The 25,776-nt window shown below is 38.1% G+C and overlaps 1 protein-coding gene across 1 annotated transcript in view; it reads right to left on the bottom strand.

The window, feature by feature from the left end:
* Positions 1 to 21,103: 21,103 nt before the first annotated feature.
* LOC306892972 (sialoadhesin-like) overlaps positions 21,104 to 25,776 on the bottom strand; it is a 23,617-nt gene continuing 18,944 nt past the window's right edge. The window contains exons 19-24 of the mRNA XM_079454395.1: positions 23,757 to 24,148; positions 23,247 to 23,573; positions 22,900 to 23,166; positions 22,279 to 22,545; positions 21,658 to 21,924; positions 21,104 to 21,340 (exon numbers count right to left, since the gene is read on the bottom strand). Coding sequence (XP_079310521.1) covers positions 21,249 to 21,340; positions 21,658 to 21,924; positions 22,279 to 22,545; positions 22,900 to 23,166; positions 23,247 to 23,573; positions 23,757 to 24,148 — 1,612 coding nt within the window. The 3' untranslated portion in view covers positions 21,104 to 21,248. The remainder of the gene's footprint in view (positions 21,341 to 21,657; positions 21,925 to 22,278; positions 22,546 to 22,899; positions 23,167 to 23,246; positions 23,574 to 23,756; positions 24,149 to 25,776) is intronic.

Genomic DNA, 25,776 nt, shown 5'->3' with positions numbered 1-25,776 from the left:
ATTAAATGTGTTAATGGACAACGCCTCTGAAAAGGGAAACATGACATGACCCTCTGATTGACATTAATGTGTCAAATAGGACTCAAAGCACCTATTAAAGAAGCGAAAAAAGACATAGCCCCAGCAGAAATGGTGGGGGTAGGGGAATGCAAGAGACTCACCTAGTGAGCATTGTATTGATCCAAAACAGTTGAGAGTCAACAGAGGGTTAACCTTTCATTTCATCCTCCATGGACAGGATTAGGAATAAGCCTCCACCAATCTGATGGAAAACACTTTGGCCAATTCGCCTGAAGGGGGTGTTATTAAAGGATGTTCAGATGCAGGGGTAGGGTGAGCCAAACAGGGTTGTCATGTGACATGTTAAAGCTTTCTCTCACCTGCCACGACAATTCCCAAACGTAAAGATGCGAAAATCCAATTAACACTCTATTTTAGCAATGACAGGCATGTTCATACTTTTTCCCGCTTGACTTGGGGCAAAAGGGAAGAGCACACTTAGAACTGGGTGTAAGCTCGGATCCTTGACCTATTTGAATTAACAATTCTTGTAGTATGCGTTTTGAAAGATCATAAGTCACAGAGCAGAATGTATGTGTTGGGGTTATACATCTAGTACACTAGACAGTCGGAAATGACTGTCCAGGCAGCAAGCGATTGATTCTCACTGAGGCCACCAATTATGGAATTTCTGTTAGAGCCTCGGTCAATATACCTACTGTCGGATGACCAATGGGTGCGAAGGCTGAAATTGCAGGACGGATAAAGCTGCTTGCACATGCTGATATAGATCGTAGTGGAGTCAGCTTGGAGAAAGATTGGGAATAATGATTAATAGAGCAAGCAATGCCGGAATGCATTGTGTTAGGGTATTGAATTGACCTAATATCTTGAAATATGCATTTACATTCGGCTGAAAATATAAGGTTGAAAGAGAACATGTGCCAAGAGATGGCTTTCCGTGGCAACAGCTCATCAGTGTTTCTTTTATTGACTCACCCTAAATATGATGTGTATCACTATCTAATTATTGGTGTAAATACAATAAATAACGAGAAACTAAAACCATCACTCTATTCCAGAACAAAGACAGAAGGAGGGATTGATCTGCACTAGTGTGTAAGCATCACATGACCGATGTGCAGATGGCATATGAACATAAAATGAATTTCACTGACTCCAATAAATACAAATTCAGCATTGAAAGAGCACAAACTGTTGTTGCTTAATAAAGACAGCTGACATAATTCTACATTTTTTTAGCTATGCTTGTATGTGCAGAACTGAACAAACTTTCCATCACCGTAACAACAATACAGATATAGATTCAAGGGCTTATTTAGTCTGTCTATTTACAGGAATTCCATTTTTGTTGTGTTTGCAAAGCAGATCGACCTTACTCAAAGGACCAAGAGCTGATCTCCTCCAAATCCCCAAATGGACAATTGATTCATGGAGTAGAAACTTAAAATAGGACATGACATTACTTTGCGCTGCCGTTTCCTTTTCTCTTTCTCCTAATCTTTCTCTGGTTGTCTTGCTCTCTCTCCTTCATCTCTACCTTCCAAATCCTACCAAACTCTTGCTTGTTTCTGCAGGTGATCTCAAGAATCTTGAGCATAACACACCTACTGATAACTGCAAATACGTCTTTATTTGCTAGTCACGTTTGCATTATATTAGCAATCGATTTACTAAAGGAAGTATGCAACTGCAAACAGGCTAAATACAATTTGTTCCAAAAGTTTATGAAGATGTTTGCGCTGGAGCTTAAAATACGCTACTGCGTTATCAGCACATTTAACACCTGGTTAAAATGGATCGCAGATGGTTAGTGAAGATGATTGCAAAAGTGGTGCAACTATATTTCCCTCTAAAGGTCTGTTATGTATTATACATAAAAGTTGCAAATGTGTACAAATCTGTGTTCGATACAGAAGCACACAAAAGTAGTAAACAAATTATAAAAAGCTTGTTTATCCATCAACAACATCAAGTGTTAGATTTGAGAATCTAATGCATCTAAAGAAATTGGTCCAGCAACATATTAAATTATACGAAAGACTGCAGTAGCAGTACACTAAAAAACAGCAGGTTACAAAAATAAAAGGTGTGTATCTTTACTAGGAAATTAAACATCTGTTATGGATCTGATAAGCTGAAATACTGACATGGCTGACTGACAGTCAGTAGCCTCACAAGAGATTCTTACTCAAGTCGGAGGAACATCCATCACTTCGGTAGAGTAACAGCATCAGCTTTTTGGAGGACACCGACAACACTCCACAATCATCTCAACTGCTGGCCTTGGAGGCGCCAGCATATGGCACCTTCAACATGATATGGGAGCAATCTGGGAGAGCCATTGATTCTCCGGAAAAATAATGTTCCTGAACCTAATCTCCCAGTCCTGCTACTGGCAACCTCCTAATGCTTCCCTGTCCAATCAAAGACAAAATCCAAGCGATCGATTCGAAGCACCAACCTGGGAATCATCAGCAGCTTTGAAACTCCACTGAACTCATCTTCTTTCATGCCCCCACACCAGCAGGAAACACCTGACGTGACATATGACACTCACGAGACCTCGCCCCCCAATCATCATGGCTATGTGTTGCACTTGGCAGTAATTTGCCTATCCATCTATGCCACTGTGTCACTGCATAAATCAGTAGCTACAGTAGATCCGCAGCCGATATCAGTAAGCCATCTTTGTTGTCGCCATGGCAATCAGCCTAGAACCTCGACTCTACCGAACATGTGACTCCCTTATTGTGATTAATTGCAAGACATACGTTGCATTTCACTTCCCGGTTCAAAATGTTAGGTCAGACCGAGGTATTTTGACTTCTAGGTCAAATGAAAGGGTGGTTGGAATTGTTCCAGCCGTAACCTTTGCCTACAGTTGTCATAATGCATTTAGTCTGAGGCCACTGAATCTTGAAGTTACTCAAAAAGGTCTTGCCCATTTTTTCTGACGTTAATAGCTGCAAGGTACAGCTTTTGTGATTGGTTTAATGATACAGGAAATAGAGGCTTTTCGGTTTTCTGTCATAAGACAATCTGCCGTATTTGAGGTTCTGAAATTTGATGGGTGTACCACATGGTAAATTGGTAAATTAAGGCCCCTTGTTTTTTTGTGTTTTGAGCTAAAAGCCAGAAATAACATGATTTGTGCCACAGCAAAATTGGGATCCTCTATATGCCTTTCAATCCCTGAAAGCACAGCTCAAATCTTGCTTGTACGGTTGACTGAATCTTTTAATGAATCGTGAGCAACATGGCCTTTTCAATGCATCAATATCCTTAAAAAATCTAAACCACAAGATAAACTACAGCTCCAATTTCACGGAGCATAGCAAAAAAAGGGCTTGAAGTCAAATAATGGCCTGCAGGAACAAAATAAGAGAACAAATATAAGAGCCATTGTTAGACTCACTTCGATAATTACAAACGTTTGTCCTATTTCCACTTTCAAACAGCCTCAGACAAGGTAAAAATAAATGTGCCGTTTTAAGGACAAATCCCAAAGGATAAACATTAGAACACAGAAAATATGTCAGATCCACAAATAGGAACCAGAAGTCACCAGAGGCATCAATTGGTGAGACATGTCTGCTGTCGTGGAGGATGGTGTACATACCAGACGTGAACAAATAAACCACAACACTTGACACATTACAGAGTGGATCATTCACACCTCTCATGAGTAAAAAACTTATACTCCAAAAATTCTCTCCTATTGTATCGACAAAACCAACTACAGCATATTTGCAGTTGAATTTGAGACCTGGAATGAAAGAATGGAGTTAAGAATCATATCAGACTAAACAAAGAGGGAAAATGAGACAAAAGATGTAATGCGTGTGGGTAGCTTAGGACAAATTGCCAAGGTTTTATCAGAGGATCTTGTGTCTGCTCCTGAAAGCCACAGACGATATGAAGCTATATGAAGCATCACATCAGAACCCCTCGCCTGGAGACACATTACACGGTGTCTATATGGCTAAGATGTCGTGCACATTGAATTAATGGAAAACACAAATGACTTTGGATGTCCTTTAGAAACTTGAAAAAAACACTAGAATCATCATGATGGAGGGGTCATAAAAACACAAATTATGCAAAAGTATCCAATCAAAAAATATGGATGCAATGTTCTGGTTACCAGATTTGTGCATGAATTTAGTTTATTTCCAACATAGGGCTTTATCGACTGGGCGCGTGAGCGAAACATTGTTTAAATGTTACTATCCTTCAGGCATCATAGACTGCACAGCGAAATGCTGGAAAACCAGGCCTGATGGGAAGCGGCAGGCAGGAGGATAAGGGAACCCATGAACCGTATGGATTTCGAATAGCTACAAGAACACCAGCAGTGATTAACTAGCATGTGCTGGTGAGAATCCCTTAAAGATGTATTTAGAGCCGCTGGACGCTGCTAATGGAAGAAGCATTACGCAGTGCAGCTTTAGGTGCCCTCGCCACCTTTCCTTATGCAAACATCCTAACCGTGGTTTTAATGTGCCTGTAAGTGTCAGCAGCAATATAAGATTAAATGGATTTAAGATTTCAACAACAATAAAGAAAACAAGAAATTACAATCATTTATCAATGTTTTTAAGGTAAAAATTTATGGCCTTAATTTAAATTCTTGATAAACTTATAACAAAAAAAATGGATAAGAACAGTCTGTTGCAGTTTACAGACTAGGGTTGTCACGATATCAGATTTTTACAACAAGTTGTAGCTTCTACATTGTGGCTTCTAGGGCACAAGTTTAAACGTGTACAAAATAATTTATGAAATAATCATGTGTGTAAAATTAAATCAATAATCATCGTTTTGTATATCACCGTTATTGTCAATACCGTTATATATAGTATTGAGATGTATTACAGACATTATTATTTTTGACAAATATCTTCACAATTTCAATGATGTTTTCTTTAAAAAAAACTATGATAAAAAAACTAAGAAAATGAACACCGGTGTAAGGTGATAAGGATTTCAAAAATATATTGAACATAAACAAACAATAATTTAAGGTTGATGGTAATGAATGATGTCCCGGAACTGAAAATTACTGACATTCTTCCAAATATCTTTCTCTGTGTTCATCGGAACAAAGTAATTTATACAGGTATGAAATTACATAAGGGTCATTAAATGATTACAGAATTTTTATTTTTGGGTGAACTGACCCTTTAAGTGACACGTTCAAACATTTAGAAAGCTTATGAGACGTAACACAAAATAATGTAAAAGACATTAGGCCTACAGCGGGAAGTCTACTTTAAGTCTAAGAAAAAAAAATGATTTCAATAACACTACGAATTAATTTACTCTCAGCACAGAACAAGAACAGTGAAATTAATCCAGTCAATGCTTTGTCTTTTAAAATCCGTTTATATAATCCTGCCAAGAGACTGTCTAGCTTGAAGCATTACAGAAAATAAAGTCTCTCTCCTATGAAACTCAACACAGCTCTCACCCCGATACGGCTGGGACACTTTAGACATTTTGTTTCATGTTATCTGTGGTCTTCTGTGAGCATCTCTCTCGGGAGCACCTTGATACCATTGGCCTACATTCCCCATGACGGAATCAAAGGCATTCTGAGCTCAACTTATGAAGACTGTCTTAAAGGCACAGTAGCATACCTACCTGTGCCACGCAACCAGAGGATCCAAGGACGTTGAGTCGAATGAGGGGAATGAGCAGTGGCGGCTGGTGAAAAATATTCTCGGTGGGGCTGTGCCATACTTTTTTGTTTCCGTAACCATCGCAATAAAATTTAACACAAACTGCAGGACAGCAGTGCTCAGTGAAATAGTCAGTAATTATTTAATGCCAATATTAAAAAGTTGAGGCATTCGTACACAAAAACATAAACATCATGATGCACAAACACAAGCCTTTTATTTGCATTTAAACTGAACTTGTAAACAATTGACTATTTCTACATATAAGTAACATCTTTTGGAAAGGCTGTTGGTGCCATTGGTAGTATATAGGCAACACAATATGCATGCTGTCAGAACAGAGTGGAAAGTGGACAATAACATTAAATTATTATAAAGTTTATAGGAATTCCTACACTGTATAAAGGATGTATAATATAGAAATGGATATCAAGTGGCTGAACTCAAACCTTTGACTGGAAGAATAGCATAAAGTATTTTATGATCAAACTAAATGTAACTAATTGTTAATGTGCTCCAGAACTGCAACAATTAATTGATACAAAACATATATACAGTAATATTAGCAAACACACTATTAACATTTTTTAGAGTACCATATATAACTGAATGATTTTTATGCTAAGGTCAACTATATACAAAGAAACGTGTGTGTGTGTGTGTGTGTGTGTGTGTGAAGCTACGGGAGAAGCCGCGCATATACTGCTTCCCTTTTTCGCTAGCCTGCTGTTTGATTGAGAGGTCAGGTTGATCTGGGCCCAGCTCTTTCACCCGAACTTTCTCCGACAAAGTTCTCCTCTCAAACGGATCTTGGAGGAGAGATTTCACCGAGTTAGGGTTGGGTCTTGGAGGAGTAACGTCCGCGCTCGCCATTGTCGTTTAGTAAAAATGGCGCCCCTAGAGCCCAGTCCTTATTTTATCAGGGCTTGGGGCGATAAAATGATCGCCCTTCTTGGATTCTATTTAAGAACGCTGATTGGCTAAATTTTATGTCATACATTCATATCTTAAATTAGCAATTGGCTTAACTGCTACATAGACCCGCCTCCTTGGGGCGCTTTCTCTATCGCCCCAGAGCTGATGAAGCGGTCAGACAGGCAGAGGAAAGGTTGCAAATATGATTTTGTATCATATTTTACATGTATTACTGGGTGCATTCCATATTTAAAACACACAAATATTGACATACTGATGTTTTTCTCATTATTATTACTATTTTTGTTTTAATTGTTTTAATTTTTTTTTTTTTGTAGCTTAAGGGGGGCGGCGCCCTAGCGCCCTCTATTGGCCGGCCGCCACTGGGAATGAGCTAGTTGGTAGGTGATGTAATTGACTGGAACGAATATGACATCAGAGCAACGGCATCAGAGATTTGCGGAGCCTCTCGAGGTCTTGCATCAGAGTGTGCGGGACCGGCAAATCATACATTACTCTCACAGAACGATGACAAGACCAAAGCGAATCTGCAGGCTTATGCCCCGTAGTCAGGTCATCCTCGGGGAGTCATTGTAATGCAACTGCCGCAGATGTTTTATAAAAGAAATCCAGATGAGCGAGATGACATGGGCAGGAGATAAATGGAAGTGCTGGAGAAGATAATAACACACCACGCGGTTTGGGCTTTACTGACGTTCCTTTTTCCGAGTCCTGACACGGGACTGTTTTTACGCCGCTGTAAAGCAGCAGTAGTTGGATTGATGGTCAAAGAAAATGTTATTCATTGGAAACTCATTGAAAGCCATGACCATTTCCCATTTTGATAACTTGACAGAAGATTATTCTCTTAAAACAGAGTGAGGAAACATATGGCTTGAGGTCTTGAGGGGACATGTGTGTATTATTAACATACGGCCTCTTTTTTTTATGAGGTCCAAAACTATAGGACCACATTCAAAATCTAAGGAGTTTTTATCTAAATAGAAAATGTAAAAACGTGAAACAAAGATAAATATTGCAACCAAAACTGACGATTTGTTAAATGTTTGATTCTTTATACTTATAATGTCTGATAAGTATACAAATGCAGTGCTGGATAAACTTCTCAAAGCAAATAGAATAAGCAATAAATAATTAAATAGCTCAAAGAAACCAACTGAACCAATACTAAAAAACACATGATGTTCAGATCAGATGTTCAGCCCTTTCATTCCCTCTAGACACCATAATTATTATTTATTATTAACACCAATAGCATTATGTACTACAAATAACATGTGAACTCAAATGAACTGAATTCCGCTATTTACGTTTGCATGTTACATAAAGAATATGTGTTATTTATCATAGATAATGTTAAAAAACAATCTTGTCTTGATGGATCACCTTTTTGACAACAGGCGCATGCTTTTGAAATGTTAATAAGGTCCATGCATTCTAAAACTGCCCGTGTATTGAAACACCTGACAGCTGCCTGTTGCAGCTCTGTGTCATCATTCTTGATCATCCGTACTTCTGAATCGCTTACTGCAGCAGGTGTATTCTAGAGAAGGCTAAGCTCAGTCTAAACAGCGCTATATATTTGATACTACAGGCCCACAGCACTATATTACCATCCATTACCATTAGGTTAAATGAATGCATAAAGAACATTTATACTGATATTTTACACACCCCCAAAAGAGCAAGATGCTCTAATGCAGGGGTGTCCAAAGTCGGTCCTGGAGGGCCGGTGTCCTGCAGAGTTTAGCTCTAACTTGTCAACAACCTGTCTTGAAGTTTCTAGTCTGCCTACCGAGACCTTGATTAACTGGTTCAGGTGTGTTTGATTAGGGTTGAAGCTAAACTTTGCAGGACACCGGCCCTCCAGGACCGACTTTGGACAGCCCTGCTCTAATGTTTCCAAAATCCCAGCGCAAGAACAAACTGCCCATTTTGCTTTACAAAGGACGATCCCGCAAAAATGAGACATTACTTTTGCTCCATCAATGTAACACAATGCTCTCAAATGCACACATCTAAATGACAACACGCTCCTTGCAACCAGATTGGGCCTGCCACCACACTGCCAACAGAAACTGTGGCTGGGCAAACATGGCAGAGGTCGTGACAAATTGGTTGGCTGGTTCTTTGCGCCAGATGAAGACTACGGATCACTCGCAAACACTCGGGGAGAAAAAACAGAATGCGGAAAGAGTGACAGGCGGCAGAAGAGGATTTTCCGAGTCATCGCTGCCTTTCTTCAGCGGGCAAATTGGACACAGAGGAAAACTTCGCCATTCCCGGAACGGGCTAATGAGAGATGTGTTGGATGATCTATGACTTGCGTGTCCTTCCTTTTTCTGGCAGCATCTCCAGGATAACAAAAGGTTGACGTTTCCCAGTCGTCCAATCGTGAACCATCATCCAAGTCATTCCCACTGTGACCTGCATGATGTATATTTTTAAATAGGGCTTGGCAAAATATAGATTCATAGTTTTCTTAAATGCAGTTGATTCAATATCGAATGTCAAAAGCCGCGAATTGAAAATTCATTAACGTGAAGCTTTAAGGTTTTTATTACATAATTTGCACCAACCGTCCACAATGCACTACATGAAACAAGGCAAGGACACTGAGTGTTCTAAACAATACCATCAGATTATGGCTGCCAAGCGATTAATCGTATCCAGAATAAAAGTCTGTGTTTACATAATATATGTCTGAGTACTGTGCATATTAATATTGTGTTTTTAAACACATAAACATACATGCATATATTTGAGAAAAATATAAAAGTGTATAGATATTTATTTATAAATAATTTTAATTAATAAAAATGAATTATTTATTTGATGAATAAATAAATTCATCAAAATATTTCCTATATATATATATATATATATATATATATATACTTGTATTTCTTTGTTCTGGTGTTTATAATAACAAAATGAATATGCACAGTGCACACAGGGCCGTCTTTTGGGGGGCCCGTGGCAATGGAAAATATAAAAAATTAAAATAATATTAATTTATAAAATCTAAACCTCATGAATTGATTTTAGTGCTTTAATTTATTCTGAATAAGTATCTGAGCTATGTAAGTTCTTTTTTTCAGGCTGCTTTGCACATGCTTGAGACGGCCCTGAGTAAACAGACATATTATTTGAATACAAACTTTTATTCTCGATGCGATTAATGTAGATTAATCATTTGACAGCCCTAATTTAGAGAATATTTCTAAAATATAGAATAAACATTACAGTTAAACACATATTTTTCCATTTGGTTGTCCTTATATGACTCTACCTGCAATACAATTCACATAGTGACACATACAGCACATACAGAAGCATTGTCGCAATGGGAAAAGGCCTTTACTCGCACGTTCTTCAAAATCACTGGCACCGAAACAACAAATGTTGATCCCACCTCACAAAAGCAAGCACGCTACAATTGTACACGCACATCCGAAACAGCACCTGAGCCATGTAGACACACATCCGTTGCGAAAGCGTTCCAACCCTTTTCCTCCGCCTGGCAGCGGGAATCACCAAAGTGAACTTATCTTGAATATTCAAGCTCTTGGCAGCACATGCCTCTCTGCCATCACATATTACTCGGTATACAGTACTACCACCATGAAAGACATACACCTGCTCTAACATGATCATTAGGGAATAACATAGAGGTCACAATAAACGTGAGAGTGTTAACCCTGTTAGTTCTGTGCTAGCTCGATGGTTGAACTTGTTCCAACCGTTGTGTGTGTTCCAAGAGCTCCAGGCCTGCAACAGGATGTTTGCTGTGCCTTCAGCAAATTCACGCTCTCACCTTTTTTCACACCCTTTCTAGTGATCCACACGTCTGCCATGCTGGCATAAATAAACGTCCTCTCATGAATTCTGCATGCCTGCAGCTAGGATGAAAGCTAATGACATTCATTACACCACACTTAATCTAGCAGGCTGTATGTGTGTATGTGTGTGTAGCAGGAAGATGTAAAACTGAGGTCTCTTGCTACCTTGTTTTATACGACCCCTTGTGTTACTAGTGTGTTCTTAAAATAGACACGCAAATCATTTTTCACTTTTCATTTCTTGCCTTTCTTGTTATCTAAATATCTCCAATTACTCTTGGTGCCACTTGTCTGCTTTGATTTTTTTGTATGTATCATATACATATTAAATACTACGAATGCTACTGTATGCACCACAACAGACTGTTCACCCGTATTCCAGCGCCCTCTCTTAGCGGTGGTTCTTTACCGCCTCTAACTAAAAGGGGGCAAAATCTGCAAAGCATCAAAACTCTGGCGTGGGGCTGTAATGGAAAGCATTGCTTTTAACCATTGCTTTTAAGTCAAATATATGTCATTCTTCACTGATGGTAGCAGGAAGCATCTTGTGAGCTGGGAGATGCGAAGCAAGGCCAGATCGACATGAAAGAAACAAGGGAGGTCCCCTATTATTTTTTCTTTCAGCGTAATTACCCAATAAATGCTCCAGCAAGTTGTAGCTTTGAGGCGTCTTGAAGGTTGGCACGCAACCATATTGGCAGAGACCCACCGAGCTGGAAAAAGATTTCTGTGTGTGGCATCTTACATCACGGCTTCCTTGCCTGCCTTGATCTGCGCGTGGTCTCCCTTGTGTTTTTAAGGCAAATAGTTCATAATAACTTCATTATGCTTTGTTACGGGTCATTATGGGAGATGAATCATTTTACAGCAAAGAAACCCCAGTATGAATTCTACTGCGGTGGAAAACAAATCTTGGACGAGCTTTTCGGGTTTACACAAGAAAAGGTCAGAAACCTGTAGTAATAAGACATGAGCTTTTTAATACCAGTACAAAATTAAATCTTATTTTCTCAAAAGTACGTATAGATGCCAACAAAATTCCGAACAACCATACTGTTTGTATTCTCTTTTGTACATCATTAAGAACATAAGAAAACCTCTGAACTGGAAACATACAGCATTATGAAGACTACCATCTTTTCAACACCGGTGGTTCTGAGTAATTTGCCAAAGAAAGACATAAAAAAATGAGTCACATTTTACATAACGTGTTTATGGCTCTGTTGTAATGGCTCTATGGGGATTTTGTGATTAAGGTGAGTTTCTGAGGGAAATTAGCATACAGTCTGTCTTGGCAGAGATGTTGTGCATTACTGTAAGTCTGATTAGGAGATGTTTAGTGTTACCAGCATATTTAAACCAATAATAATAATGACAAACAAATGTCCCTTTTCTAATGTAGCCATTTGATCTATTTGCCAACGCACCAAGGAATGGTGTATTACTTGGCCTAAATTATACACATTTAAATTGAAACCACACATCACGCCCGAATTTTATGGCATCGCTAGATATGAATTTGTGGAAATGACTCATTTCCCAAACTTTTCTCGATAAATGCCTGTTATATGAAATATCTCTCTAAATGTAATTGTGGGTTACTTTGTTAAACATGAAAAGAAAATGGAATTGTTAATAAAGACATTAGAACATAAAACAAATACAAAGCTACAACAAATGTAGACAGACATCAGGAGTGAGAGCCAGAAGGAAACAGATGCTCTTTCAAGCCTGCTGAGATAATCCACAATGTTATAATCCATTCACTGATTTATGTTTGATAAACTGCCATTGCCACTGATTCATTTTAAATGAATCAAGTTTATCCCATTAAACGAAGGATCCAAAACCTCTGCCATGACAACAATAAGAAGATTGTAAAACCATTTTATATGGTCTAATAACAGATGAACTGAGCCCAGAGACACTGAGTACCCTGCAAAAATGTCTAACCTCAAAACAACCATTATAAAAAACATATCCCGTACACAGAATTTATGATACAATGGATGCCATGCTGATTGTTGAAGGGAAGGGAAAAATCTTCTCCTTCAGCACATTTTCTAGACTCAGTCTACACCAATTCCCAATGACATAAACACACACACACAAGCAGAAATAACAATCAGTGGGTCCCTAGACTCAGCACTGTGAGGAACAGAAAGCCCAAGTCTAATTCTCTCTTAATAGCAGGTTGTGTTAAGAGAAACATGCATCCAAGCAGACGGCAAAAGCGAATAGATTGGATTCTGGCTGCAAGTGGAGGATAAGGGGGAAAACGGGAATTGTCCTGGTTACTGGGCATTGGTTGATTAAATAAGTTACCTTCACTTGCCCCGGCGCTAAACCAAACAGGACAGCGAGCCCTAATTGAAATGAAGATGGGTATTGAAGCTCTTTAAAGATAAACTTAAAAAAACATGTCAATTTCTCACTGACGGATTGGAAGAAAGGCCGTTCTGTGTCTGTACTATACACAGTGCTCTGTGTGTATCAAATGCTCAAGGTCTGTCAGCTTTGAGGTAGAGCCTTCATATTCATATCCAGGCCTGTCTTACAAGGGTGAAAAGCTGATGCAAGACATTTTCCAGATGAGGACCAAGGTGAAGTGTCTGACAATATAAAGGCATTAAAAAGCATAAATTGGATTTGAAAATGTTTGCCTGCCTGTCGTTTTTTCACTCTGCATTTCAAACATGCCTGCTTCAACCACAGCTTCATGAATTCATTAAAACAGAAAGAAATCTATGATGTTTAGCCTCCATTTCCCAGTTGACAGAATTTGAGGGAGAGAAATGGGATCAGACCAGGGCGTCTTCTTAATGTGTCTCCAAGCCGATTCACTGCTACTTTACATTCAGATGGGAGAGAATACCAGTAAATGGCATTGTAGTATATCAACACGCTGTTCTCTATGCTGTCATAAATGCAGTGTTCCCGCTATCTGTTCGAGATGCTGTGGTGTCCTTGGGCACACTTCACTCATACCCTGCTGGAATTTATGATTACTACGCTAAAGTGAGGACAATGTACTAGCATGGACCATTATGGTTTTTCACAGTTGGGTACTGCATTTGAATTGCCCACAATATGTTGAGCAGTGATGATTTTTAAGTAGACCCCTGGTTTAGCAATAAGCACATGGACACTAAAACATTGAATCATGAAATTTTCCTGCTCTTCTCTACATTATTGTATGTGCTGTATTCATACACATCTGAACAGAAAATGCTTCATTATATTATGTTAAATAGTTCGCCTGTGACCAATGTTTTTGAGGGCTCTTAAAAGCAAGAAATAGACTGTGTGACTTACTTTCTTTTTTTGAAAACAAAAGTAGATACTTTGAAGAATGTTGGTAACAAAACTTGGCCTCCAATTGACTTTCATCGTAACCTAACCCTAAACCACTGAGACATTTCTCAACATATCTTCTTTTGTGTTCCACAGAAGAAAGAGTCAAAATGTCCTTTCAAAACCTATTATGTCCGAATTCGCTTCAGGAAATGAAAAAAAAACATTGCACTTTTGAAATGATTGCATACTGTGTTGTCCAAGCTGACAAGCACTGTTTGCAAAACCCAGTGACGAACATAAAGGGTGACTACTACTTATAATACTGATTTATGGCCAAACATCACGAGATATGAGATTTTAGAAGGTCAGCAGCGATATACAGATATTGTTAACAACATGAAAGTTAATAAATGAAGACAGAATTTTTATTTTGGGGTAAAATATGCATTTATTTCCTATAGATGAGTAAAAATCGAATGATCCTAAATCCTGCAATTGTACAAATAGATGAAGATTGCACACTATAGCCTAGGTATTATTTCGTCTATTTCACCCACTCAGAGTCAGTGTTGGCCTCAGTCAAAGACAAGTGCAAGAAAGAAACGCCTATTTGTCATGACAACCTAATTCACAGGCATCTGAGAGGCGCTTCACAAGCCATCAGTGTCAGAATGTGCTGCCTTTAAATGATCTAAGTGACAAATCATCTCCCTCTTTCTCACATCTCTCTCTTGTTTTCTACATCCCCAGTATCTGATTTTGTATCTCTCTTTCTCAGCAAAGACACTTGCACCCCCTTCACCCCAGCAACCACTGAAAATCATCGTTTCTCAAACGCCTTAGTGCCTTACCATTATCTGTGGCATTGTTTGCCTCCTGCTGTTTCCTAAGTAGCATATTTTTCTAAATACTGAAAAGAAATACAAAGTGAAAGTGATTTAAACTAGACTACAGTTGAGTATAATAAGGACACAGATGCAAAAATTGTTTTGTTGATACTTCCAGCAGAAGCTTTTGTTAGACTTTGATAAACATTATGCATCACGAGATGACAAAAAGCGTGCAACTTTTATTTTCTTCATGAAACAGCTCTTATAACCATTCAATTTCATTTAAATGACAAAGAACAGTCATCGACAAAGGGCAGTTTGAAAAGCAGGGATTTCATAAATCCAAAATGTATAATTTCTTACAATATCAGTCTCAAAAGGTACCCAAACTATCAAGGTTATGTAGCCATACGACTGTCCTAAGACACTAAAAACAAAACAGCATTGGCCATTTTACCTTTTAGATGCAAGCCAAAATGAGAAACGGGAGGCAGGGCATCTGCAGATGGAGGTAGGAGGAGAAATGCTTGTGGAGATTGAGGGATGAACTGTGAATGGAAAAGAGGAGAACAGCGAAGTCCTTCAGGGTCCACTGCACCGCTACTGAAAGTGGCCACCAGTTCAAATTAGAAACCATGTGGTGACAAGTGTGAGAAAATCTCATTAACTCTCCATCCGCCCAGAGAACTGATTCATCTGTCTGTACATGGTTCCGTTTGGCAAAGCCAGAATACAGAATATAGCTTCTCCAATGTGCCATTCAACTCTAGTCAATTAATGTGAGCTGTATAGGAAGCTTTTTAAGAACCATTTTGGGTAAAGGCTGGATCAGAAGAACTGGATTTGGTCCAAATACTGTATGTGTGTGAACAAATGTTCATATGCAGGACAACATAATCATGTGGAGCAACATTGATGGCCGTGAAATTCAGGAGACTATCAGGAAATGCGCAGCAGCAATTAGTGCAAATGCGTGTAATTCAGCAACATTCACTGCATGTATGATATCTGTCAAAAAATAAGCTCCTTACTTGTAATCCATTCCATCCCTGCGAACTACAGATGGGATGACACGGATCATACATTATAATGCCCAGGGATATTTGATAGCTGCCAACACTGTGTGCCACACGCGTGGAGGGTAGGGTCACATTTCGAAACACTTCACAGTGTTTGACTTTGTAAAGCAAGGAAAGGAATCTTGCAACGTTACTATATTTAATCTAAAACTATTTAAAACATATTAACTTCTAATTATTATGCCGTTTTATGAATGGGATATGAAAAATGAACACGTCACACCAGGATAATTTACTTGTGCTGCAAAATTGTGGAGAGAAATTACGCCCAACAGTAGACATCATATAAAAACAGACTCTTATACATTACCGATACATTATGCATTTAATCTAAAATCTTGACGTTACAGAATTAACTTCACATTACCAAATTAAAATGATTAAATAATTCTAATTACAATATGTTTTTTTTCTATACAAAATGCACACATTGTAAGTGATATTCTAACAATATTGATAATTTAGGCACAGAATCCTATAACTGTGATTTAGTATCAGTGACTTGTGTGCATATATGGCTAGAGAGGTGTTTTGTGCACCTGTATCGGCTATACTTCTATCTTATCTGACAACCGACGTGACCAAACCCTCTTCGCTTGTTCTTTTGGAGCATCTTGTTCAGCGCGTGTTTTGTTGCATCCCTCAGCATCCTTTCCGCGTGCACACAACCGCCGACACTTTGTCATCAGTCACAACGCAATTTAGCGACGATTTCTGACAGGAAAAACACTCGTGTCCAGAAATAACCAACCGAATGACATTTACACTTCCGAAAGGCACTGCCCTGCATCTTGTTTTAATTGTAGTGCCGGATGAAGGTTCCTCATGTCATGCCTAAGATAAGCATCACTGATTCGGCAACAGTTGAGATAAGAAATGAGACAATAACGTTAAATTCACTTGATTTAAAACGCAGAGTTAAAGATAAAAAATAATACAAGCATTCCGTACCCTTTTTTGAGGTTTACAATCTGTGCCCAAGTAGGTGGCTCCCATTATTTCGCATCGCGCACCTTTCAAACACAAGCAGTGAATTCCACAAAAGCCCTACCTGTCAGCGGTTCCAGGCACCGGAGGAGATCGGTTAAAGAAAGCCGTGGCGCGAATAGGCGGCAACTCCCTCCAGGAGATGTTAGTGTAGTCCGGCCAGAGGTCCGAGAGCGGCTGTCACTCCTCTCCGTCCCTTTCGCGGACCTGTCAGCGCGAGCCACCCGCTCTCAGCGGCCAAACCCAACACCCGCGCCCGTGAATGCGCGCGTAACCACTGCGCGGCGCTGTTGTCGTGTTGTCCTGGAATGACATTGCGAGGTGAACTTGTTGACGTGAGTGGTATGTCATTATTTTATGTTTAAAGTAAATCAGTAATCGGTTACCGCTTAACATTTAATGAATCTTAACAAGGAGAACTGAGGAAAAGTCGCTTTTTTTACGGGTCGCATAGAAGAATTACCTCAGGTGGCAAGACATTTAAACTGTTTGCCAGCACACGTTGTCAGCCACAACACGAATGACATCGCGTCCTTCCGATAACAGGCTAATGTTTCTATACACATGACCACAACATGTTATTTTATGGCGAGACTTGATAGTTTTATAAAAAATAAGATTGAAGTGTGTGAAAAGGGGAAAAGAAGCGTGTAGGGCATCGTTTGGACGCCATGCAACGCAGTATACGTAATCGAACTTTATTTCCGCTCAAATCTTCGTTTGTGTTGGTGGTTTAGTATTTGTAAACATTTTCAGAAACATTTTTATGAACTTGGTTTTGACATTTATTTAATATTTATTTATTTTAAACATATACTTTTGTAACTAGTATCTTATTATCTTTATAAAATCTGTATTCATTCACTAATACATACATCTTTGGCACTTGCAGTAATAGATTAGATCATTATTATACTTGGATTATGATATAATCTCAAAATTTTGGATCGCATAACACCGCCAGGTTGCACTGTGCAGGTGCATGGTGCCGAATTCCTACCAAAACGTGTTGTATGCTAATAGTCTGCAAGGATTGATAGATGTTTCTTTCTTTGCAATTTCTCCTGTTGAATTGTTGTTTCCCCTTCATCTGGTTTGTATTGTAGTATCCTCCCTGGTCCCCGACTGGCAGAGCGTGGAACCAACAACGACAAGGTCATGGGTTATATACAATAGGTAATGCACTGTACGGTATGTTTATGAGTATGATTGTGTGTACAAAATGCACATCTCAATCTGGTACCGCACAAATTAAAATGGATCCCTATAACTCAGCTCAACCTTTGCCATTTCCAGCACTCCACATCATAAGCAAATACACGCACGGATTAACCTGTTATTACCTTCCCCACATAGATGATGAGCTGCCTCAGTACTGAGGGCTGCCTTTGCAGTCTGCATATACCAGTTTCTTCAAGTAATTAGCAACTTCCCACCTTCAGCATGTGTGTGTGTGTGTTACTGCCATGCATGTCTAACATAGGATGTGATCGCCTGGCAACTGTCTTTGTAATCTCCAGCTGCCTCACTCATCCAATCACAAAGCGTTATTTTTATTGGCATACAAAGAGCATGAAGCACTGCAGATTGCATGGTTTACTGCAGATTACATTTTATATATAATATGGGAAGTCAACAGTCTCCCCTAGAATTTACACCATGAATGGTTTAAGACCCTCATCCCCCTAATTAAGTTAACCAAATGATGTCAGCTAACATTTAGCACATTTCTTTAAATGCTGTATATGTGGGTTTCTCGGGAGTCAAACAATGACATTTTTGTAGCACACACCACTTGCCTATTTAATCATTTAAATAAATTGTACAATTTACAAGGTCTTCACATTTGGCAAAACTTAAAAGCTCCACAAGAGGGCGCTGTTGCCTATGAAACGCACCAATCAATCGATCAGCATCTACATTTAAGCATTTAACCTGAACAAATATTTGCAAGTAGAAAACGTATACAGTAGCTCATATAATAAATGTTTTGACAAAATCAGGTGGTCAAAGCAATGCATGAAGCTTTAATTTATACATTTATCACATTACAAAAAATGTTAAAATATTGAATACATGTTAAATAATGTTAAAAAGTTTAAATAAATTCATTATCATACTGAAACATTGCTGACAATCTAAACAGACGGATGTGAATTACATTATAAACATGTCAAAAATGAATAGTCAAACAAATTTATAGGCTGCTATTTACAGATATTACAGTAACTGTAAAACACAAGTCAAACATATCCTAAAGAATCAAAGTACTTGATGTTTAATGTGTGTGGAATATGTAGAATACAAGGAAGCTTTACATTTACGTTGGCCTAAAAACTTTACAGTATTTGCTTATCCTGAAGGTTTGTTACAGTGGGTTCTGTGATGATAACTAGGGTTTTCTAGGTGTTGCTAAAAACAAGTTTTTTTGTTTTAACCCACGCAATGAGTGCTATGGTCTGCAGAAAATGTACTTTTGCTGCCCACACATATACAAATTGTTACTTGCAGTATGATAGTTTTTCTTGTGAAAGAATACTTAAGTCTCCAGTACTCCATTGGTTTTAACGTTTAACTTGTGAATATATGTCTGCAAGTTCATCAGCTTCATCAGAGTTCTTTGACTTTATTTGTTTAGTAACCACATCTGCACTCACGACTGCAGAACACTTTGGCATTTTTTGCAGAAGACTGTTTGACAACAGCGTATTCGGTATCAAGTGAAGGGATAAGAGTGCTCTCTGCTGGCTCTGTTTTGTGTTTTGTGAAGGTGATGGAGGCATAATGGAGAGATTCGTCCTGATTTGGTGCATCCGCTCCAGCAGATGACAGAACGTCTCTGTTGACATAAACAGACTCTCCCTTATTCTCCTGTAAAGCAAATTGATAAGTTTTGATCAATAGTAAAAACGTGTAGCATACATTTCTATTCATTGATTATATATGGTTAACAATTTGTTTAGTAAGTGACTGTCTTGCATTTGAGAGTTTGTTTTTGGTGCCTCTTGTAACTCACATTAGTCGAAATGGCTCTTGTAGTTCCTTCTGGTCTGTTCTGGTGGGGTTTTCTTTTCTGAAACGCTCCTCCTCTTCTAAAAAAAAGTGTGTTTGTGTTAAACTTTTCTCACTTACAAAATGATTTCTAAGATATATCAGTTATAAAGTTCTTGCATTTGTAATACTTATTCGTTCACTTCGACAGTTACACAATTACAATTACACTATAAATTGTTTAAATGTACTTCCAATACATAAAAAACCAAACAAGGTGTTATCTGCAGACAAACAATGCCACAGCTTTTTCTGAACTAACATACATTACTTATTATTAGTCTCGTAATATTGAAGAATATCTGTTTAATATTAAATGTTTTTTATGCTTCTGTCTGACTTACCGTTTACAGATACATATAATGGCACACAGGATCACTATCATTAAAACACCAACAGCAACTTGAATTAGCACAAAGGAAAAGTTGAAACCTGAAGATGTTTAAGAAAATATTGCACAAGTTAATCAGTCAAGCATGTGCTGTTCTTTCAAATTATTCACACATCTACTCATTCTAATCCAATGCAAATGGATTTTGGGAACATTGGCTTCTGTTTTCACAATTAACTTAAAGTCCCAGTGAAATTAAACATTACAATGCCTTTCTTTCATGACATATTGCAGCGTTTATTCTAAATAGTTTACCAATGTGGGTAATTCTCTTTTAAAAAATAAATAAGTGTAAATTAGTTCAGTTGTTGTGGAATTTGTTGATACTCACGTGTCATCTGAGAACAAACCAGATCAATCCGATTACTGGTGTTCCCATACTTGTTGGTACAAACACACTCTAGAGTGTCTGTGAGTGTTGTATGTAGAGTGATGATGCTCCTCATGTGTGTGCTGCTCAATTTTTCCACACTGATGAATGTGTTTGTAGAGTTAGTAACAGGACGTCCGGGTAGATGCCACTCCAATTTAGGAGAAGGATTCCCATGAACCTCACACAAATACACCATTACATCTGCACTGTTACAGGAGGAGGAGGAGGAGAGAGAGATGTTGGGTGCATCTGAAAGACAGAAAATAAAATTGAAGTGCATGTGTTTCACAGGAGAAAATAATTGATGCCACTGAAATATAAAGATTATAAAACTCCATACAACCAATTTCTGTTCCTGCGATGTACTGTAACTGGTAGTAGTACATTAGATTAGTGAATGGAAACAACAGTGTTTCATAAATAAATAATAGTCAACTTTGAACATTGAAAAATAAATACTCTTAATGCATTGAGAGCACCAGCAAAAATGCATTTGCCTATTTCTAATGCCACCTTGCATGCAGGGAAAAAAACAAATTAAATTGTTTGTACTCACAATGAATGTCCAGCAACACTGATGTGTTTTGTGTACCATGTTGGTTTCTGGCTCGACAGTAATAGCGACCCGTGTGTGTCCGATCAGTCACATTAAAGGTTAGATTCTGTCCAGTCTGTAGCTGCTCGAGCTGTCCTCTATTCTCTCTGAACCAGGTGTAGTTCAGCACTGCTGGATTTGCATCACTTCTGCAGGTCAAAGTTACTGAAGTGCCCTCCAGTACATAGTTATGTGGAAACACAGATACTGATGTGTTTTTAGGAGCATCTGAGATGGGTAATTGGACAAAACCACTTGGAAAATCAAAAGAGAAGTAAAGTCCAAAACTCAAGTCTCTCTGTTTTGGAAATACAATTACTGGTCTTTTTTCAGACGTTAAGTCTTTTAAAAAAATGGTAAGACAGTTTTTTCTTTCAAGCACTGCATGATTTGAGGTTTCACACTTGTTTGTGACATGTGGTGTAAGACGTGTGTCCAAGTCCGGAACAAGAATATTTTGAGTGACATCTTGTTAAATTAATCACTAAAATATTCTCTTGTCTTTTAGATTACACTATAAATAGTTGAAGTTAATGTGAGTGAATAAGTAAACTAAACTGCTAATACTCACACTGAGTGTCCAGCAACACTGATGTGTTTTGTGTACCATGTTGATTTCCCGCTCGACAGTAATAGCGACCCGTGTGTGTTTGATCAGTCACATTAAAGGTTAGATTCTGTCCAGTCTGTAGCTGCTCCAGCTGTCCTCTATTCTCTCTGAACCAGGTGTAGTTCAGCACTGCTGGATTTGCATCACTTCTGCAGGTCAAAGTTACTGAAGTGCCCTCCAGTACATAGTTAGGTGGAAACACAGATACTGATGTGTTTTTAGGAGCATCTGAGATGGGTAAATGGACAAAACCACTTGGAAAATCAAAAGAGGAGTAAACTCCAAAACTCAAGTCTCTCTGTTTTGGAAATACAATTACTGGTCATTTTTCAGACGTTAAGTCTTTTTCAATGTTTATGTTCTGGGTAAGACAGTTTTTTCTTTCAAACACTGCATGATTTGAGGTTTCACACTTGTTTGTGACACATGTGATGTAAGACGTGTGTCCAAGTCCAATACAAGAATATTTTGAGTGACATCTTGTTAAATGAATCACTAAAATATTCTCCTGTATTTTAGATTACACTATAAATAGTTGAAGTTAATGTGAGTGAATAAGTAAACTAAACTGCTAATACTCACACTGAATGTCCAGCAACACTGATGTGTTTTGTGTACCATGTTGGTTTTTGGCTCGACAGTAATAGCGACCCGTGTGTGTTCGATCAGTCACATTAAAGGTTAGATTCTGTCCAGTCTGTAGCTGCTTCAGCTGTCCTCCATTCTCTCTGAACCAGGTGTAGTTCAGCACTGCTGGATTTGCATCACTTCTGCAGGTCAAAGTTACTGAAGTGCCCTCCAGTACATAGTTAGGTGGAAACACAGATACTGATGTGTTTTTAGGAGCATCTGAGATGGGTAAATGGACAAAACCACTTGGAAAATCAAAATAGGAGTAAACTCCAAAACTCAAGTCTCTCTGTTTTGGAAAAACAATTACTGGTCTTTTTTCAGAAGTTAAGTCTTTTTCAATGTTTATGTTCTGGGTAAGACAGTTTTTTCTTTCAAACACTGCATGATTTGAGGTTTCACACTTGTTTGTGACACATGTGGAGTAAGACGTGTGTCCAAGTCCAATACAAGAATATTTTGAGTGACATCTTGTTAAATGAATCACTAAAATATTCTCCTGTATTTTAGATTACACTATAAATAGTTGAAGTTAATGTGAGTGAATAAGTAAACTAAACTGCTAATACTCACACTGAATGTCCAGCAACACTGATGTGTTTTGTGTACCATGTTGGTTTTTGGCTCGACAGTAATAGCGACCCGTGTGTGTTCGATCAGTCACATTAAAGGTTAGATTCTGTCCAGTCTGTAGCTGCTTCAGCTGTCCTCCATTCTCTCTGAACCAGGTGTAGTTCAGCACTGCTGGATTTGCATCACTTCTGCAGGTCAAAGTTACTGAAGTGCCCTCCAGTACATAGTTAGGTGGAAACACAGATACTGATGTGTTTTTAGGAGCATCTGAGAGGAAAACAAATCGAAAGCATCATTATGTAATTTATAGTCATATGGTAAACAAGATCAATCTGATTTCCTCTTACACAGAACACGTAACGTGATGTTGCTCTGTGCTGTCGTGTTCCTGTTCTGTAGCTGGTAGGTTATATAGCAGATGAAAGTGACTCCATGTTGAAGATGAGAAGCAGTGAAGTTCAGATCAGAGACGATCTCAGTTTGATTCTGTTGTTTCTGTAGTCTGTTGTTTTCATTTTTGGGGAGTGTGTCAGTGGATCTCCATGTGAGAGTAGGTGGAGAAGAGGAGCAGAGAGAGATAGCAGAGCACCACAGTCTCACCGCGTTCCCCTCTAACACCTCCTGAACCTCCATCTGCCCCATAAACATCTTTACCGTCGGGTTGGAGGGAGAATCTGAAATTTGATTTATTGTATATCACATGTGGGATGCTTTGTAAACAGCATTAAAGGGGTGTGTTGCACAGCTGTTTGTGGCTTTCTCTTCATTAGTCAGTCTACTTAATGCATATATTTTCAAATGTTTTTAAAGCTTTCTACAGTTTACTGTTTTACAATAACTAGGAAAATATTACTCACCAATCACATGTATTGAAACATATTTATCTGAATAGGTCCATTTCAGTGGACCATTTCCTTCAATCCCGAAGTAAAATTTTGCACTGTAATTTGATCTAACGTTATAAAAGTCGGTGGTACAGTTCTTGTCTTTTAAAGTTCCTGTTATTTTTCCTGTTGTTGAGTTGTTACTGATACTGGAGTTATACACTATATGTTCAGACGCATCATGTTTATTTTTATACCATATTCCTACAGCAGTATGAGTTAGAAAAGAGTCATATGTCCTATTAATATTAAATTTGCAGTTTATGGTCACACAGGATCCATTCAAAGCTTCAATATTCTCTGGCAAACTGATGTTCCAATCTCCACACCAAACACCTACAATACAAACAAGAAGCATTACAAAACTATTCAACAATTGTTATTTAAACAATAGGTTCATACTTTTTAAACTTCCCAGTTTTAACAGATGAGCATATTAACACACAATATGTTTTCAGCAAACTTTTACAATAAATTTATATTTGTTAACATTATTTAACTATAAAATTAACTAACAATGATTCTACAGAATCTATTCAATCCATCTTCCCGCTACACTCGTTCTCAATCACTGGACTTTTAACCCCAGGACTACATTTCACATCATGCACTGCACCCCTCTGACATCATTGATCACCCTCATTACACTCCACCTGAACCCCATCCCAAACCCAATGTTTTGTCATGTTGATTGTCCAGTGTTGTTGTATTTTGATATTGTTCTCTGAACTACTCGTGGACTCGCTTTATGCCTAATCGCTGTGGATTATCGATTTTACCTGTTTTAGTCCCGTTGATGTTATTAGTTGGCATTCGTCGTTCCTTCTCAGACGAAGTGTTACACAGGGTGATCAGAAATTCTCACTCAAAAGAGTTTTATTTTGTGATTACAGCCAGCTAGATTATTTTACATTATTCAATTTATTACACAGCTATGTGACACATGAGTATATTAGATTAGATTAGATTCAACTTTATTGTCATTACACATATACAAGTACAGTGTTACGAAATGCAGTTTAGGTCTAACCAGAAGTGCAAATCTCAAGTGCAGCATATAGAGTGACTGATTCTTCAGAGAATTGACTAAACGATTATACATTATGCATAATTATAGATTTGAAATATTTTAGCTGTTTAGCAACTCATTTTGTTAAACCGTAATAATGAATATTGTAAAGAGTTACCATGTTTTCAGAGCTGATTTCGTTGATGTATAAGATGAACAAATTTAAGAACAAACCTTGTAATAACAATGTGATACAAATGATTTCATGGGATGTCTTCATCTCTTCCATAAAATGAGGTCACTCTTTCGGGGAAACCAACCGGCAAATATGCGTTAAGGACTAACAAGTCAACAAAACATGATTAACATGTTTAAAAGTATGTTTAAACTACTTAAACGTAAAGAAAAATACATTTTAACTTACCTCAAATGTATGAAGGTGTGGATCTTTGGATTCTATTCTAAAGCATCCACTGATGCTTTGAAACTACAGTTAGTGAAACTCGCTGTGTGAACACAATATACTGACTGACATGAGCTGTTTTAGTCCACTTCCTGTGACTGCATGAGCCTACTTTCTGCACACAGGAAATGTAATATTATAAATATAAAACATATTACAAAATACATTTCATTAATACTTGAGATTAGGCTACCTGATTTGATAGTGTATAATTTTTTGTACAATTTTAATTTTAACATGCTCATGCAAAAACTGTAAAATTGGCACACACACACAATGCAATAAAATCCAATAAAACTCTGGTAAATTTTTCTTTGACAGAGCTTAATGTGTTGCAATGTCTGTATTCATGTCAAAATGTGCTTCTTTTGTGACACTGTCTGCTGTGGTTTGATGGCTCTGCTGTGGTTTGTTCTGTTGTGGTTACTGTAGGTCTCTCCAGTATCAAAGCTCTTATTTTCATAGCATATTGAACTCTGCTTTTAAAAAAAAACATTCAGTCAACCGTTCTTTAAAGAAAC

Source organism: Barbatula barbatula (genome assembly GCF_947034865.1).
Source record: "Barbatula barbatula genome assembly, chromosome: 4".
NCBI classification, from domain to species: domain Eukaryota; kingdom Metazoa; phylum Chordata; class Actinopteri; order Cypriniformes; family Nemacheilidae; genus Barbatula; species Barbatula barbatula.
The sequence above is the reverse complement of the archived record's forward strand: the minus strand, read 5'-3'. Positions and strand labels throughout refer to the sequence as shown.